The sequence below is a fragment of the Pezoporus wallicus genome, unplaced genomic scaffold (assembly GCF_028554395.1).
Source record: "Pezoporus wallicus isolate ANWC-B61680 ecotype Strahan unplaced genomic scaffold, APGP_CSIRO_Pwel_v1 contig_8805, whole genome shotgun sequence".
In the NCBI taxonomy this organism is placed as follows: domain Eukaryota; kingdom Metazoa; phylum Chordata; class Aves; order Psittaciformes; family Psittacidae; genus Pezoporus; species Pezoporus wallicus.
In genome coordinates this window covers 117,333-132,081 of record NW_026637668.1, presented here as the reverse complement: position 1 = coordinate 132,081, position 14,749 = coordinate 117,333, and the positions used below count along the sequence as shown (strand labels likewise).

Genomic DNA, 14,749 nt, shown 5'->3' with positions numbered 1-14,749 from the left:
AGTAAATTGGTGACCATGTAACAACCCTCATCCAGATTAATACTGGACCTCACTGAGTATTGTCAAGATGGCCAAGACCATACTTGGTCACCTGCAGCTTAGTTACACAGTACAAATACTCTGGCAGCAAAGCTGGATCAGAGCAGCCCTTCACCTAAATCCTCTGACCTACCCCATGCCGTAAGTTGTTGCCCTAGAAGATGGAACAGATGAGCATAACTGTGCAATTGTTCAACAAAGCAGGTCAGTGAAATGGTCTCATGTAAAAAACATCAGCAGGATGATGTTAATCCACACAAGCTCAGTGCCTGGGTTTATTTCATAGCTTCACAAGATGCTGCAGCACAGCCAAGGAAGTACAAATTGTGGCACAAGGCAAGAACAAGCTTTCAAGATCTTCACTTTTCAAAGTGCTGCAGGCTCTAACCATACCCAGATACTCCTGTCACTGGGGATATGCACATCTTCTTGAACACGTCTACTTTGGAAAACCCTAGATGTTGATCAGAAGTATTTTCTGCATGCACTGATTACTACTCAACATCTGCTTGTGATGAATTCGTAAGCCACAAGTTGCTGCATTCAGCTAAACAGACCATTTCTTTTTTTTTGTCAACTCTTATCCAAAATACTCAGTTTTGTGCATTTCTCTTTATTTTTTCTGACCACCATAGGCTACAGGGACCGTGTGCTACAGGTCATCTATAAACCAATCATGTTACATTTTGAAGGATATGAATTTTTAAATCAAACAAATGTATGTCTAGTTCTTAAGCACCATGACTAAGAGGCAATCTCAGTATTTCACTCACCTGTGCTATAGGGCACTGTAGGTTTATTAACACTATGGGGCTGACACATTCCAGAATCTTGACGTGAAACAAAATGGTCTTGTTCCTATGAAAGTGGACATAAGTAATGTGATGATTAAGGGTGCTTGTACATCCTACCATTCAAAACCTCACAGCATGTATTGATATTTAAGTTCTAATACTGTGATTGGTCATATTGCAAATACAAAGCAAAAAAAAACCACCCCCAAAAATCCCAAGCAGACCCTGGGTGTTTCATGCCAAGACAGCACCGAAACCAGAAGTATTTGGTCTAAGGAACTATGCGAGTTAAAGAATGCTAACTTTTGAGAAGGCTTTTTCACCACATGGTTTTAAGCTGAAACAACCGAGGCACTGTTAGAGGCATCTGTAGTCCTGCCTCTGAGAAGCGAGGTCTGTAAAATACCCCTGCAAAACCTCTGCGGTCCCTCTGCTTACACTGAACACAGTGTGTGCACTGCATGCCAAATCACTACTGGCAAATGCTACACTGTGAAATCTGCCTGTTTCTGGCTGATCAGAAGGTGGCACCAAAATCAATCAAAAGCTTTTTATGGCTGAAACCTGAAAGCAGCTGGCCAGGAAAAAGAATGATAATGATAGCATCTGCTCCTAGCCCTGACAAACCTCCTGTGATGTAAAGAAGGGACAGTCTGAGGAGTTTGCACCCCAGATCCTCACACTTGACAGCTTCTGGAATTTCACTGCACATTCAAGTTCCCTTTAAAACTGGGGTTAGCTCAACTGCCCCACATTTTACAAGGTTAAATTGTTTTCACCAAGGTCTGTTCTACGGTGCACTGGTAACAAACCACACATCCTGGCAAAACCAGTTTCACTAACATGAGCTGTGATTTCTGCAAATCCACAGAGCAAACTTTTGGACTGAAATGCCATCGCTCTGCAATAGCTCCTTGACAGTGCTCATAATCCATGAGCTGCTCAAGGCCATTAATGGAATCATTTTTTTTCCATAGGACTTAGCCCACTTGCTGATTTCGACAGCAGGAAAAGAAGTTTAAATATGTGTGTGACATAAGAAAACAGCCACCGAGAACTAGGTCTGTGGTCTTTATAATGAAATTATGCTGTATTCCATGATTACACTGTGCTCTGCAGGAGGCAAAACAAGCTTACAGATTACATGGAGATTAATGGATGGATTGCAGGTAGACACAAAGAGGCCTAAGAGAGACTCTCAAGACAGCACAAAGTAGAATTAACTTGACTGCATGGAATTCAAGACTCAAAACACAGAGACTGTGATCACTGTCCAAGAAAAACTTCTCAGAGTAAAGCCTTAGAGACTCAGGAAAACCATAGTCCTGGGTTAGCCTTTCACAGTGCTTACTTTCAGGACATCAGAAAACCCTGACAATGGCAGCAGTGAAGGCATCATGAGCACATCCCACACCTCCGCTTTCAGGGACCGGAGGGACTTGTTCAGAGGGGCCTCCTGGCCTACTGCTACCAACACTCCTGCTTTCCCAGGAGGTTGTGTTATGTCTCTTTTGGCTTATATTTTTGTGAGAAACTCCTCAACATAGCCAGGAAGTGCCAAAATGCAGTCTCAGCAGCTGTACTATTCTCCAGCAATCATACAGATGGAGGGACATTTGTGGATAGGAACTGGAAATCACACTGTAAAAAATAACCAAAGGGAAGTCTTGATTAACAAATAGAAAGAAGGAATGGGATGTAACAGAGCAGAAGGAGGAACGGGAGTGGACGATAACAGAGACACACATCTGGCTACACACCGCACAGTGCATGGACACTGTGGGTCTGAGGCTCCCAAACCCACCTGCCCATTGCTTCGTACTGACCTTAGGGCACAAGAGCAAATTGGGAGTGAGAAGGGGAGCAGGCGAGGGGTGCAGTGAGGGGAACACACAACACAACAACTTTTGCTCCTAGTTTTTCCCCTTCAGGAAGTTGGCCTCTCCAAAACCTGCTGTGAAGAATCTCAGAGGGTGGAACAGGTCTTCTTACACCATTTAGTCTGTTTCCTCTGTAACAAAAACTTGAGAGGATATGAAGTCCTAGCTCGGCCTCTGTTCCACTCCCCATCTCCTGCTCCTTCCCTTCGGAATGCCCTTTGGACAGAGGCATCCTCACGTTTTCTCCCCATTAGTAAACTAAATGGGAAAAGAAAGAAGCAGAGAGCTGTTACCAAACACTAGCTTCTGGCTTGCTTCCTGCAGAGCCTCCAGCTTCCTGTCAGTGACAAGGGCATAAAGGGTGCCTAATACTTACTTTTTAAAAGGGAGAAGTAGAGGGGAGAAAAACAAACTGTCTTTACAATTCTGTTTCATAAAGCACTTCGATTTTCCAGAGGAAACATCGATGCGACACCTTTCCTTCCTGAGCAGCTATTTCCATGCAGAAGTGCTCTGTTGAGATCAATGGATTCATTTAACTCTCACAATTCAGGATTTAAAACCACTGGGAAACAGAGATAAGCAAAGCAAGCCGCTCGGCAGGTATGCCAGGGAAGGTGTACTTAGAGCTGCCTGCTTCCAGACCTCTCAGTCTCCTCTCTACCGGCACTGGGTAAAAACCAGAAAAAAAGCCCCAGGTGCTTCTCCTTCTGGTCTCTTCTGTTATTTGGTACATGTTGAAAAAAAATAAGACCCAGGCAATAATGCTTTAGGACTACTCTTGCTCCAAGGTGGATAAAAGAATTAACTATCCAAACCTGGGTAGTAAAAAGCTCTGCCAGCTAGTTACTTGCAATGCAATTAGTGATGCCATCTTTAAGCTATGTTGATCCTTTACCAAAAAGATTCTCTGAAAGACAGAGAAACTTGAAATTTCACACCTTTTTCACACTGCATGAGTAACAGAGGTATGTGAATGCATCGAGTACTCACTCATTGGGGGTGTCTTTCTGACCGCAGAACTGCCCGTAGCTGTCAGTTGGATAAATCACTTTCCTGGGGTCGCCGTGCACCCAAGCTGCAAACACACACATCGTCTTTTAGCATGTTACTCAAGTGCACACAGTTAATAGTTGAAGCAGACCAGCATGAATATGTATCACGCCTAATGTACCGTTTAATCTCTGTTGATCACCACTGAAGAGTATTGATTTGTAGAGCTCCTAATGGAACACCAAAACATAAACCAAACTAACCTGAACTAAGATACGGATGAAGCAGGAAGAAAGCAAACCAGCTCACTTTTTACCTTCAGGGCACGTGTATCTGGATTGTATCCAAAATATGGCATAATGGACTTAAAAACTGATGGTTTTCAAAAGGGGAAAGAAGAGGAATTAACTATGTAGACAAATCTGAGTGCTGACAACATTTCAATGGAATTGAAATTAATGGGATTAAGTGGGGGTGTGACGGATACACAAAAGGCGTGACCAAATGTAATGGACTCCATTTGCACTATGAATGGAAATGAACTCTCACTTTGTAAATTAAACATTTCCCAACTTGGCAACTTTCCCATTTTTAGTTATTAGGTCTGCACCTGGCAACTTGTGTATTCTATGGACTAGCCACAACCATGGCACTGAATGGGAAGAGGTTTATATTGAACTTTTAAACTTTTCTCCACTTTGAAGCAGGATTTCTTCTCCAAGCCACTTCCACCTGCACCGTGATTTCCCCTTAAGGATCAGGTACACACCAGCTGTCACTACTAGTGTCACCATTCCTAAGCTGTACTGTGCAGACCTGATTTAGCTTCCTTCATGACTAGCCAAAGTCTAACCTTTGAACTCTCCTGACTAACTGCTTACCTTGACCCGAAGGAATGGAACTTGCATGTATTTTTAAGTATCATCTAAAAGGAAGATGTAATATCAGAATAGAATTCCCTATCACTACCCTGAGATGACACCCTAAAATCAGGTTGCTAAAGAGCTGTTAGAAATTGGATCTTCTTCCAAACACCTCCTTGTGCTTGTATTATGTGGGAAAGATTAAAAGCATTACAAAGCTTCCCGTCCCAATGTTCCCCATCCGCACTATATACTAAATGTCAGGAGCCCACTTAGCATACACTTGAGGCTTTGAACTATGCAAACCACCTTGAACTTGCTTCTCTGTAATTATCCCATTTTCTCTCAACTTTGTGACATTATATTTAGTCATTTGTGCAGCTGTCATTTTCCTCAAGGTCACTTTGGTAAGAACAACAGCGCTTAACAACAATATGTGTAGGAGAGGCAGAGCCTATGTAAGATCTCAGAGCAGCAGAGTGTAAATTTATTGAAACGTTCAGGACAGATGCACAGCATCTTCAATGACTTGCAAACACTGACAGAGCATCTGCAATGCCGCCTTTCACCTGGAACACTTTTAGGTTACTAAAATGAATCTGCTAGTTCTTTTAACCTACATTAGTTTTCCTGTGCTTTGGAGTTCGGAAATCAACCTGCTGCTTGGTATCAAACACTTTCTGGACTTTCCAATCAGCTGCATTTCAGAATAACTGTGATGTTCTGACACTCAGAAAAAGCTAAAGCGCTTCAACAGTGTTAAGCATCACTCCCTTTTTCATTTGTTAGCCCCACTGGCATATTTCAGTAGCACTGCTTAAAGGGAATATTTAGGAGGCATCAACTCCCTCTTAGGAATTCTTACAGTCAGTTGATAACTCATGTGTGCACATGATATTAGAAAGCAGGAGGCTCTCTGGTGACTGCAAAGAGTCTCTATGTTCTGCCATGTGCACTCTATTCCATCATGACTGACAAGAGGGAGTTTTTGTTTCTGCTTTAATATGACCTCGCTTCTGTAATCCAGGAGTTGTTGCTACTGCCAACAATATCCCTTTCATATTAAACCTGGAATTCTTTTTCACTCCTCAGAGAAACCTGGGAGAAAGGAGATAAACACTGCAACATAATGGTGGTGGAATTGATTATTTTGTTTTGCTATCGCAGTCTCATTAAGGATCTTTCCTTAGGAAGGGCTCACGAGAGCCAGGCTTACTTCTTCCAGTCTGCTTGGGTGGACTAACACAGCCAACAAGAACAAAGTTCAGCTCATCGAATGGGCAGAGCAGAGCATTCTCCTCACTCTCTTTTCAATTCTAATGCAAAGCCTGCTCAAGTATTTCAAAAGGCTCCCTTGGTTTTGCTGGGTTTGTATGAATCCTTGGTCTCAAATTTAACCACCCACCTTTTGCAGTGTTTTTTCTCAATTACTAGTAGAAATTAGGAGATTGTAAACCGTACCTGCTTTGCCATTATCAGATTGTCTAAAGCTGTCCTTGGCAGTAGTTCTCCTGTGTGCCTAAGGCTTCAGTCATGTTTTCAATAAGACAGTATGAAAAAGAGTCTGCTTTTTGAACAGCAGATTTAGCACACTTTTTGAAATTCCACCACTGGGATCAGCTGGGGGATGGAGGAAGTCACCTCTCAGCTAAATCCCAAAGCAAAATGAAAACTAATTGTGTCTGATTTAAGACATATATATTTAGCATTTCATTAACTCTGCAGCAGAAAGAGAAGGAAAATGACCCACAGAAGAAAAAACACACAGCTGCTTTCATTGCCTGTGCCAGGGGTTAACATCAAGATTAATAAACTTAATCCTCTGTTGCCTTCTTTGCAAACTTTGAGCAATGACAGTGAAAGAATACAGGTGACAAATAAACAACTTCTAGTCAGAACTCGGCAGTTCTCACTGAAAAGAAGGTTGTTGTAAGAAATAGCCCGACAGAGAGAGCAGCATCATGGTCTGCATGTTGTACTGCACTGCTGGTGACTAAATGAAAAGGAATCCAGCCACATACAATCCTGATTCCAGCATGCTCTGATGCTCATGAGTCCTGGAACAAACATCTGGGCTAAAGCTAAAGAGCAGCTGAACCATATTGCAGCATTGACTCAGCTCTCAGAGTGGCAACATGACATTCTATGACACTAGAATAGTGTTTTCCGGAGGCCTGCAGCTATGTGGAACCAACACACATGGGCAGTATCAAAAATAGCCAATGTCTGTCACTCAGTGCCTGTCAGATGCACTCCTTTTTCTGTGCTTTCTGGGATATGTCAGTGGTTGTAAAGGCTAGAAAGCTCCATGTCGAGGAGAAAATGTGATTAGAGCAATGGCATCTTGTGACACTTAAAAACAAACTGCAAATCTATCTGGGTATACATCCTCTCTCATTCCCTCTCTTGTGTGTTTTTGAAAGGGCAATTTTTCTATTCTTATTTTGCTTCCCTTAAGGGTGTATTTTACATGTTTTAGTGTATGAAGAAACTGACCTGCCAAAGTGTTCTTACGGCTTTTTAATACAAGCAATTTATCAAGGTATTGAAAAAGGTAATAGAATAAGTGATACAGAATTTGTAAATCCATGTGCCTAACACCGGTATTGTAGAAGCATCCCTTGCTGTATCAGAGTAACACAGCAAGAGTCATTACTTTAAATTAAAGTGTCCTTTGACGTGAGGCTTTTTTCCAGGGTACCTTATTTGCTGCCTTTTACATGCACTTTGCTGAATTAAAATAATCTTGAATTAAGATGCTAAACATTTATAAAGTATCACCCAGATAAGCCCAAAGTCTCTGGAATATACATGAAAGTTAAGCCAGTTTGTCAGGAAGGAAAACCAACATGGAATGTTAAATTAGCACTATTAGCTCATCTGTAAAGTTTAAAGAATGAGAAAGTAAATCATAGAATAACAACTTCTATTCAGTACAGTCACTCAACAGCAGCCACCACTGAAGCAGAACTAAGCACAGCCAGTAGCAAAAATCAATTTGTTTTCATCTTTCAAGAGTTGGTTACCTTTTACTCAGACTACATCCCAAGCCACAGAAACACCAAATATTCCACTGCTGCTTACAAAAACACACATGTGAGCTATACATACATTACTAAGGGCAAATTTCGACTCACATTTTCAGCCATAGCAGTTGTGTGCTGAACCTGCATTTATTGTTTACTTCTCAAGCCAAATTAAACAGGGATCCAAAGCAGCATTCACACATTTTCAAGAAATACCTTTTCCATTCCATAATAAAGCATAATTATTGAGTAAGGATTGATTCAGAATCTATTTTCTCTTAATGTACACCTCGTTGACTCTCACGTACTTTGTACATGGCTGGCCCCTGGAACTGGGCCAAAGCTGATCTCATCTTCTACTTAGAAATAAATTAGAGTAAAAAGAATAGCTGAAGCACAGTACAAGGAAAGATGAAAAGCAGGGACCATGTGGACCTGGAGCTGGACTAAATATTTCTAGATTGAAAGTTCAGATCTTCTCTGTAAGAAAGGTAGAGAAAGTCACCAGCTACAAATTCAGTATCTGGTTCTAGGAACAGGTTCTAGCTGTCAGCAGCATTTCGTAAGGTTTGCAAGGGAAGGCTGCTCAGATGCCTCCTGTTCAGCAGGAAACCACTGCATGTGCAGAGAAGGGAATAAAATCACTTCATTGTCTCACATCACCGTAACCACGTTGCCTGAGAGGACAGACATAACAGAGAGAGGAACTGGCAGGACTGCACCTGCTGTACTTACCCACAACTCCTAATGCAATGTAACCCAGAATGACGACTATGAAGATCACACAGCACACGATGTCTGTACAGTGCCTAGGAACAGAAAGAAACACTTTTTAAAACAAGGTGTCTAGTAGAACCCTCTGAGGTGTTTTTAACATCTGAAGAAGATGTCTACATCTGCACTAAGTGCAAGTCTTACAAGATCGCATTTGAGGTGTAAGCAAGTAACTGTGTATGCCCTTCATGCTGTAGACAGCAATAAGAACATACTGAACAATAGATTTAAACATTCTTAAAACAATACCTTACAACACTGAGTCTACGAGACCACGTATGGTAGAAGCTCCTACAGGACATCTGCCCTAACACTGGTATCAAATACTGCAGACAATGTGATGAAAGAAAGATTCAGCACAACTCACCTGTATTATAAACATATGGACGCATATGTTATGGAAACATAACAGCATGAAATGAAAGAAAGGCCTACCTGCAACTACCCCTAATCTCTGCACAAGATTCCAACTCAGCTGTCTGACCTCATTTAACGCAACCGAAATATGCTCTACAGAGAGGACAAAAGTCCCCAGCAAACCCGGGAGAGTCATACCTTCTTTTACAGAGAAACAAACAAAGAGCAACACTCTTCTGTCTGAAAACTGAGCCAATGAGTAAACTGTGAATAGTCAGTTAATTACTGTCGTTGACTTACTGCTCTGCACATTAATGTCATGCAGGCAGAGGAATGGAGGTGTGACCAGTGACCACTTAGACTAATCTTTCTCCAGTGTCTGACCTTGATCAGAGCAGCTCCAGGACTGTAATTAACATGAACTACGATGCTCCCAGGCAAGCAGGAAGAGGTCAGTATACACTCCAAGGACTCCAACTATACAAGCCCTGGTTTGTAAAGATGTGTGGAAGCAAAATCACTGCCACCTCACAAGCTTTTGCAGGCTTCACTGCTTAAGAAACAGTTGCAGCTGAACAGGTCTCACCAGGGTTTAATTAACAAAGGGCTAAAAGGGCGTGCTGCCCAGAACCTCCTCATCTGAAGGACTGCAGTCACTTGTTATTTCCCATGTCCTGCTTGTCTGACACAGCTTTGGTGAAGAACGCCTTGTACAACCTAAAGGTTACAAGCTGTTCATCTCAGCTTGCGACTCTATGCAAAGACCTGAATCTCACCATAAAAGAAACCTTAGAATCCAAACTCCAATCCAAAAAGTGGGATTGAGTGCGCCCTCAGCAAGTTTGCCGATGACACCAAGCTGTGCTGATACACTGGAGGGAAGGAATGCCATCCAGACGGACACTGACACGCTTGTGAGGTGGGCTGATGCCAACCTTATGAAGTTTAACCATGCCAAGTGCAAGGTCCTACACCTGGCTCGGAGCAATCCCAGGCACAGCCGTTCCTAAGAGGTATGATATTTAATTCAAGATGTCTCAGGAGAAATATGGCACCACAAAAGACTTTAATTACAACTCCTATAGTCTCAAAGACCTCTGCCAGTCCAATTCTCGCAGGTCCCATTTTATGATACTAAATGCAATTAGAGGTTACACCATTTGTGTTAAAGCTCCCTTTTAAAGTTTTGCAGAGCCATCACAAACAAGTACCCACCAACACCTTACCAGAACACAGGATCTTCGGTTCTGCGTAAAGCACAAAAGTATTGCTGTTATAGAATCATAGAACCATAGAATAGTTAGGGTTGGAAAGGACCTTAAGATCATCCAGTTCCAACCCCCCTGCCATGGGCAGGGACACCTCACACTAAACCATCTCACCCAAGGCTTCGTCCAACCTGGCCTTGAACACCTCCAGGGATGGAGCATTCACAACCTCCCTGGGCAACCCATTCCAGTGCCTCTGCACCCTAACAGGAAAGAACTTCTTCCTTATATCCAATCTAAACTTCCCCTGTTTAAGTTTATATCGGTACTTTAAATGATATGAGAAGTACATAAATCCTCTTTCGGGTGGCTTCAGAAAAATCTGAAACAGTTCACAAGAACTGTTTAGTTCACAAGACTAAATGTTGCTTGCATGAAATAACGGCTTATTTTACAAGACACTATGGGTGAAACCCTGGCTCTGTTGAACTCTACTGTCAGCTCAAGAAGCTCGCTTTCAGTGAGATCACAGTATTACCTCATAGACCAAGGGCTCCACAGGAGAGGAAGAAAAATGTAAAACAACCTAAATGAATAAATCAAAGTAACTCCGTAAAGACACAAGGTTATACTGTGAAGATTCTGGGAGTTTCCAAAGGTGCAGGAACTGGAATGATGGGAATTGCTTTGAAACAGGAAATACTGGAAGCCCATGTTTACTACTGAAACCTAATCAGAAATTCTCCAGCCACACTTTGACTAAAAATAGATTTGATATTCTTTTTTTCAAACTAAGAAGGTGGCTTGTTATGGCAAATCTGCTTTTTCGCTTTGTTTCAGGCTAATGAGGCAGAGTAAAATTACTCGGGAGACTGAACTGTTAAACTGAACCCCAAGGAAGATGGATTTATGAAAACAGGGTTATGAGAATAGGAACCGAGAACACTGTTGATCATACAGGCTCTAGGATCTTGCTTACAGATAGCATGATCACACTTTTCTGTAATAATGATGTGCAAACATTCAAAGATTAATGATATAAAACACTTCACATTTCTTATGGCGGAGATGATGAAAACATTCAAAGTGCTTTTGCTAACAGGCAATATTGGAAATTATGATGGGTCTTGGTACTTTTGAGATAACTAGGCTCCATAATCTAAGCCAAACCACAGTGAGTCTGTGTTTGAAGACGGAAATAAACTGCTGAAAAAACCACCCAATTCATCATTTTCAGGTGATGTCATGAAAGCCCTTCATTTGGTTAAGTGCACGGTTCAGCCTGCTGCATCACATTTTACTGCTTACTACTGTCATTTAGCTTAATTTATGGAGCCTTCTTTGCTTTCCACCGTCTCTCAGAAACATACCATAGAATCATAGAATCACAGAATAGTTTGGGTTGGAAAGGACCTTAAGATCATCCAGGTCCAACCCTCCTGCTATGGGCAGGGAGACCTCACACTAAACCATCTCACCCAAGGCTCTGTCCAACCTGGCCTTGAACACTGACAGGGATGGAGCATTCACAGCTTCCCTGGGCAACCCATTCCAGTGCCTCACCACCCTAACAAGAAAGAACTTCTTCCTTATATCCAGTCTAAACTTCCCCTGTTTCAGTTTGAACGCGTCACCCCTTGTCCTATCACTACAGTCTCTAATGAAGAGTCCATCCCCAGCATCCCTATAGCCCCCTTCAGATATTGGAAGGCTGCTCTGAGGTCTCCACGCAGCTTCTCTTCTCCAGGCTGAACAGCCCCAACTTCCTCAGCCTGTCTTCATACGGGAGGTGCTCCAGCCCCTGAGCATCCTCGTGGCCTCCTCTGGACTTGTTCCAACAGTTCCATGTCCTTTTTATGTTGAGGACACCAGAACTGCACACAATGCTCCAGGTGAGGTCTCACGAGAGCAGAGTAGAGGGGCAGGATCACCTCCTTCGACCTGCTGGTCACGCTCCTCGGCTTCTCTTGCCGGGTTGCTTGTGGCAGTGCACACAAAGAATACTTTGTGCATGGCATTCTAGCAAATAAATGAATGCAAAGATAAAATCATCCACACAGATTAGTGCCTAAAAGCCATTTATTCATTGACAGTTTATGCACTTCATTGTTAATGACTGTCTAGAACCTCTCTCTGTTCAGCAGTTTCATGCCCAATCTGTCACAAGTGCAATTTCACTCAAGATGCTGCACTAGCAAGAAAATACAACATTCATTAGTGAAGCAGCACGAGCAGATATTAGCACCTACAAATAGCCCTGAGATCGGCACTGTGCATCTGCAGAGAAAACGAGGCTCAAGATGTTCACAGTGTGAGTTTCAGGTTACCACTTTCAACTCTGCTGACACATTAAAGTGACCACTAGTGGCCTTGCTTCTGAATTCCTCTTCCCTGCTTGACTGACAGCTTGTGTTCCGAGACTTCCCTAAACCACGTTGTGTCAAGGTGGTGTTACACTGTGCCACCCAATGCCTTCAATAGTTCTGAAGACTCCTTTCTCCATTGGGGTGAACTGAGAAACAAAATCTGCTGTACAAATGGGCATTTCTATCGGCATAGTGGCACTGAAGGCATCATCCTGCACAGCTGAATAAATGTCCAGGGCGCTCAAAAGCTAAATATTTGTAGAGAAAGTTCCTTTCAAATCCCCCAGAATTGCTACTTCTACCGAGAAGGCCAAAACACATGGAAAAAGGTATTTATGCAAGTTTTCACCACAAGATGTTTTCTGTCAACTTAAATTCTGCATTTTCTTTATGATTGATCTGCACTGACTTGCATGGACTTACTAAGTTGATATGTCTTAGTTACAGGTACAGTGCTTTATCAAGTATTGTTTAGATCTGGAACACCCAGATTTCAGTATCTGGAAATGCTCAACATCTGTAGACACGGAATGCCCCAATCCAGGAACATCAAACAAGAGTTCAAAATAAAATGCAGGCTTCCCCATGCATATTAGTGAGTACGTGGCATGTTATGTTGATACAGACAACACCACGCAATGGAACATAGACGGAACAATAAAATACCAGTAGCAAGAGAAGTAATGTTATATTCTACCAACACTTATCTACAGCAGACTTTCATCTTTAGCAGGCTATTTAGTCTAAAAAGCATAAAGGATAACTTAAATGTCAAAAATTGTTTATTATTTCAATATTGACGACTATCAAGTGATGTGCATGGAGACATCTATAAGCGATGCACTTGTATATTATGAGAAGGTGAAGTTTGCATTGCTAGTTACAGTCAGCAATTTTTATTAGGTTTTTCCAAACTCCTAAAGATAACTCAGTGCTTATGGTCATTTATGGGTATTCAATTCGCCTGAGAACCCATTAACTGTATTTTCTAACCACAGAGAAAAAGGTGATCTTTGTCTTAACAAGAACACTGAATTTCTAGAAAGACGCTGAACAATCAAAGATAGCCCAGGAGGTGTCAGAGTTTGTAAAACATCGCAAGAAAAACAAATCTACAGTGTGTCTAACCAGCAAGAGGAAGACAAGAAAAGGCCAAGAGAAGAATACATAGAAGAGGGAGAAAAATAACAAGGGGCAAGGGAAAGAGTTAAGTTAAACTCCACAAAACTTGAGGTAAGCCAGAAGCGTGATTTACTCATCTGATTTTGCCAAAGCAGTTTAGAAAAAGATGCCATGGTTGTACTGACTCTATAAATTCACTTGCTGAAACTTAGGGAAAATCTAAGTGAAGGAAGACAGTTCATTTCATACTCAAAGTAGTATCACTGCACTAGGAAAAAGTAGAAGCAGTACGGTGGTACCTGACTGATTTATCCACAAGCATATGTAAGATATCTTATGATGATGTTGCTGGAAGAAATGCTTTTTTATTCTTAAAGAAGCATAACACACTCTATCTGGATTTCTTATTAATGGCAAGCCTTCCCCCTTTGCCTGGCATTGGCATCAAACACTGAGACCATGCAACAGAGCCCTCCTCTCACGTGACAAATCTGCCTGAAGCCCAGTATGAGAGACCATTTCAGTGCCAATGGGAGAGACAGACAGACATACAGCTAGCTAGCTTTAGGGTTGTGACACCAGAAAAGTGTTCATACATCCGGAAACTGAGAGGTGCCCAACTCACTCTGCTCCTAGGGGTGAACCTCTTGGGGCAGGGACAGATGGCTTGGAGGAAATTTCTGCCTTTGAGGAATCAGAGATAGCTTAGGCCTAAAATACGATGTGCTAGATTTTGTCTGGTGTGCATTCAGTTAAGCTGATCATCAGATCTGGTGTGAGGAAGGTGCAGGCCTCCAGCTCGGACTGACAGGAACACCAGGAGTTTGTATTTTCCTCGAGGAATTTGTCTACAGGAATCCTGCTGCATCATTTTGAGTTGAGAAAAGGCTGAGCTACTGCTCACAGGGTGGATGCAATATACAAACCTCCTCACAAGCATTTTCTGGTAGAAATACACATAGGTGAATGCTTAATAACATCCCTAAACTATCACTTAAATTCATTGCTGTACACAGTGCAGTATCGTGATACTGGCGGTATCATAAGGATGGTCTCTAAACAAACGTTTTCATTTATTTCTAAAATTCTTAGTTTTCAGAAAGGAAAAGAAGAAATACATGTTGCATAGACAAGAACAGTGGGCATGTGTTCAAATAAGGGTACCACAAAGCTGCAGTTCTCTTATACAGGACAGACAAAGATGCTCTGAGAAATTGCCCATGATTTCTTAGATGCTTTCTGAGTAATTTCCCTTGTAAACTACTGAACCTTCAAAGTGCTAACAGACATGCTTTCATCTGCACCACCCACTATGGAGTGAAGTCCA

The 14,749-nt window shown here is 42.1% G+C and overlaps 1 protein-coding gene across 1 annotated transcript in view; it reads right to left on the bottom strand.

Annotated features, from left to right (window-relative positions):
- Positions 1–14,749, bottom strand: part of SLC44A5 (solute carrier family 44 member 5) — a 77,075-nt gene that overhangs the window by 21,325 nt on the left and 41,001 nt on the right. The window contains 4 exon segments of the mRNA XM_057407145.1: positions 450–464; positions 813–897; positions 3,707–3,791; positions 8,331–8,404. Coding sequence (XP_057263128.1) covers positions 450–464; positions 813–897; positions 3,707–3,791; positions 8,331–8,404 — 259 coding nt within the window.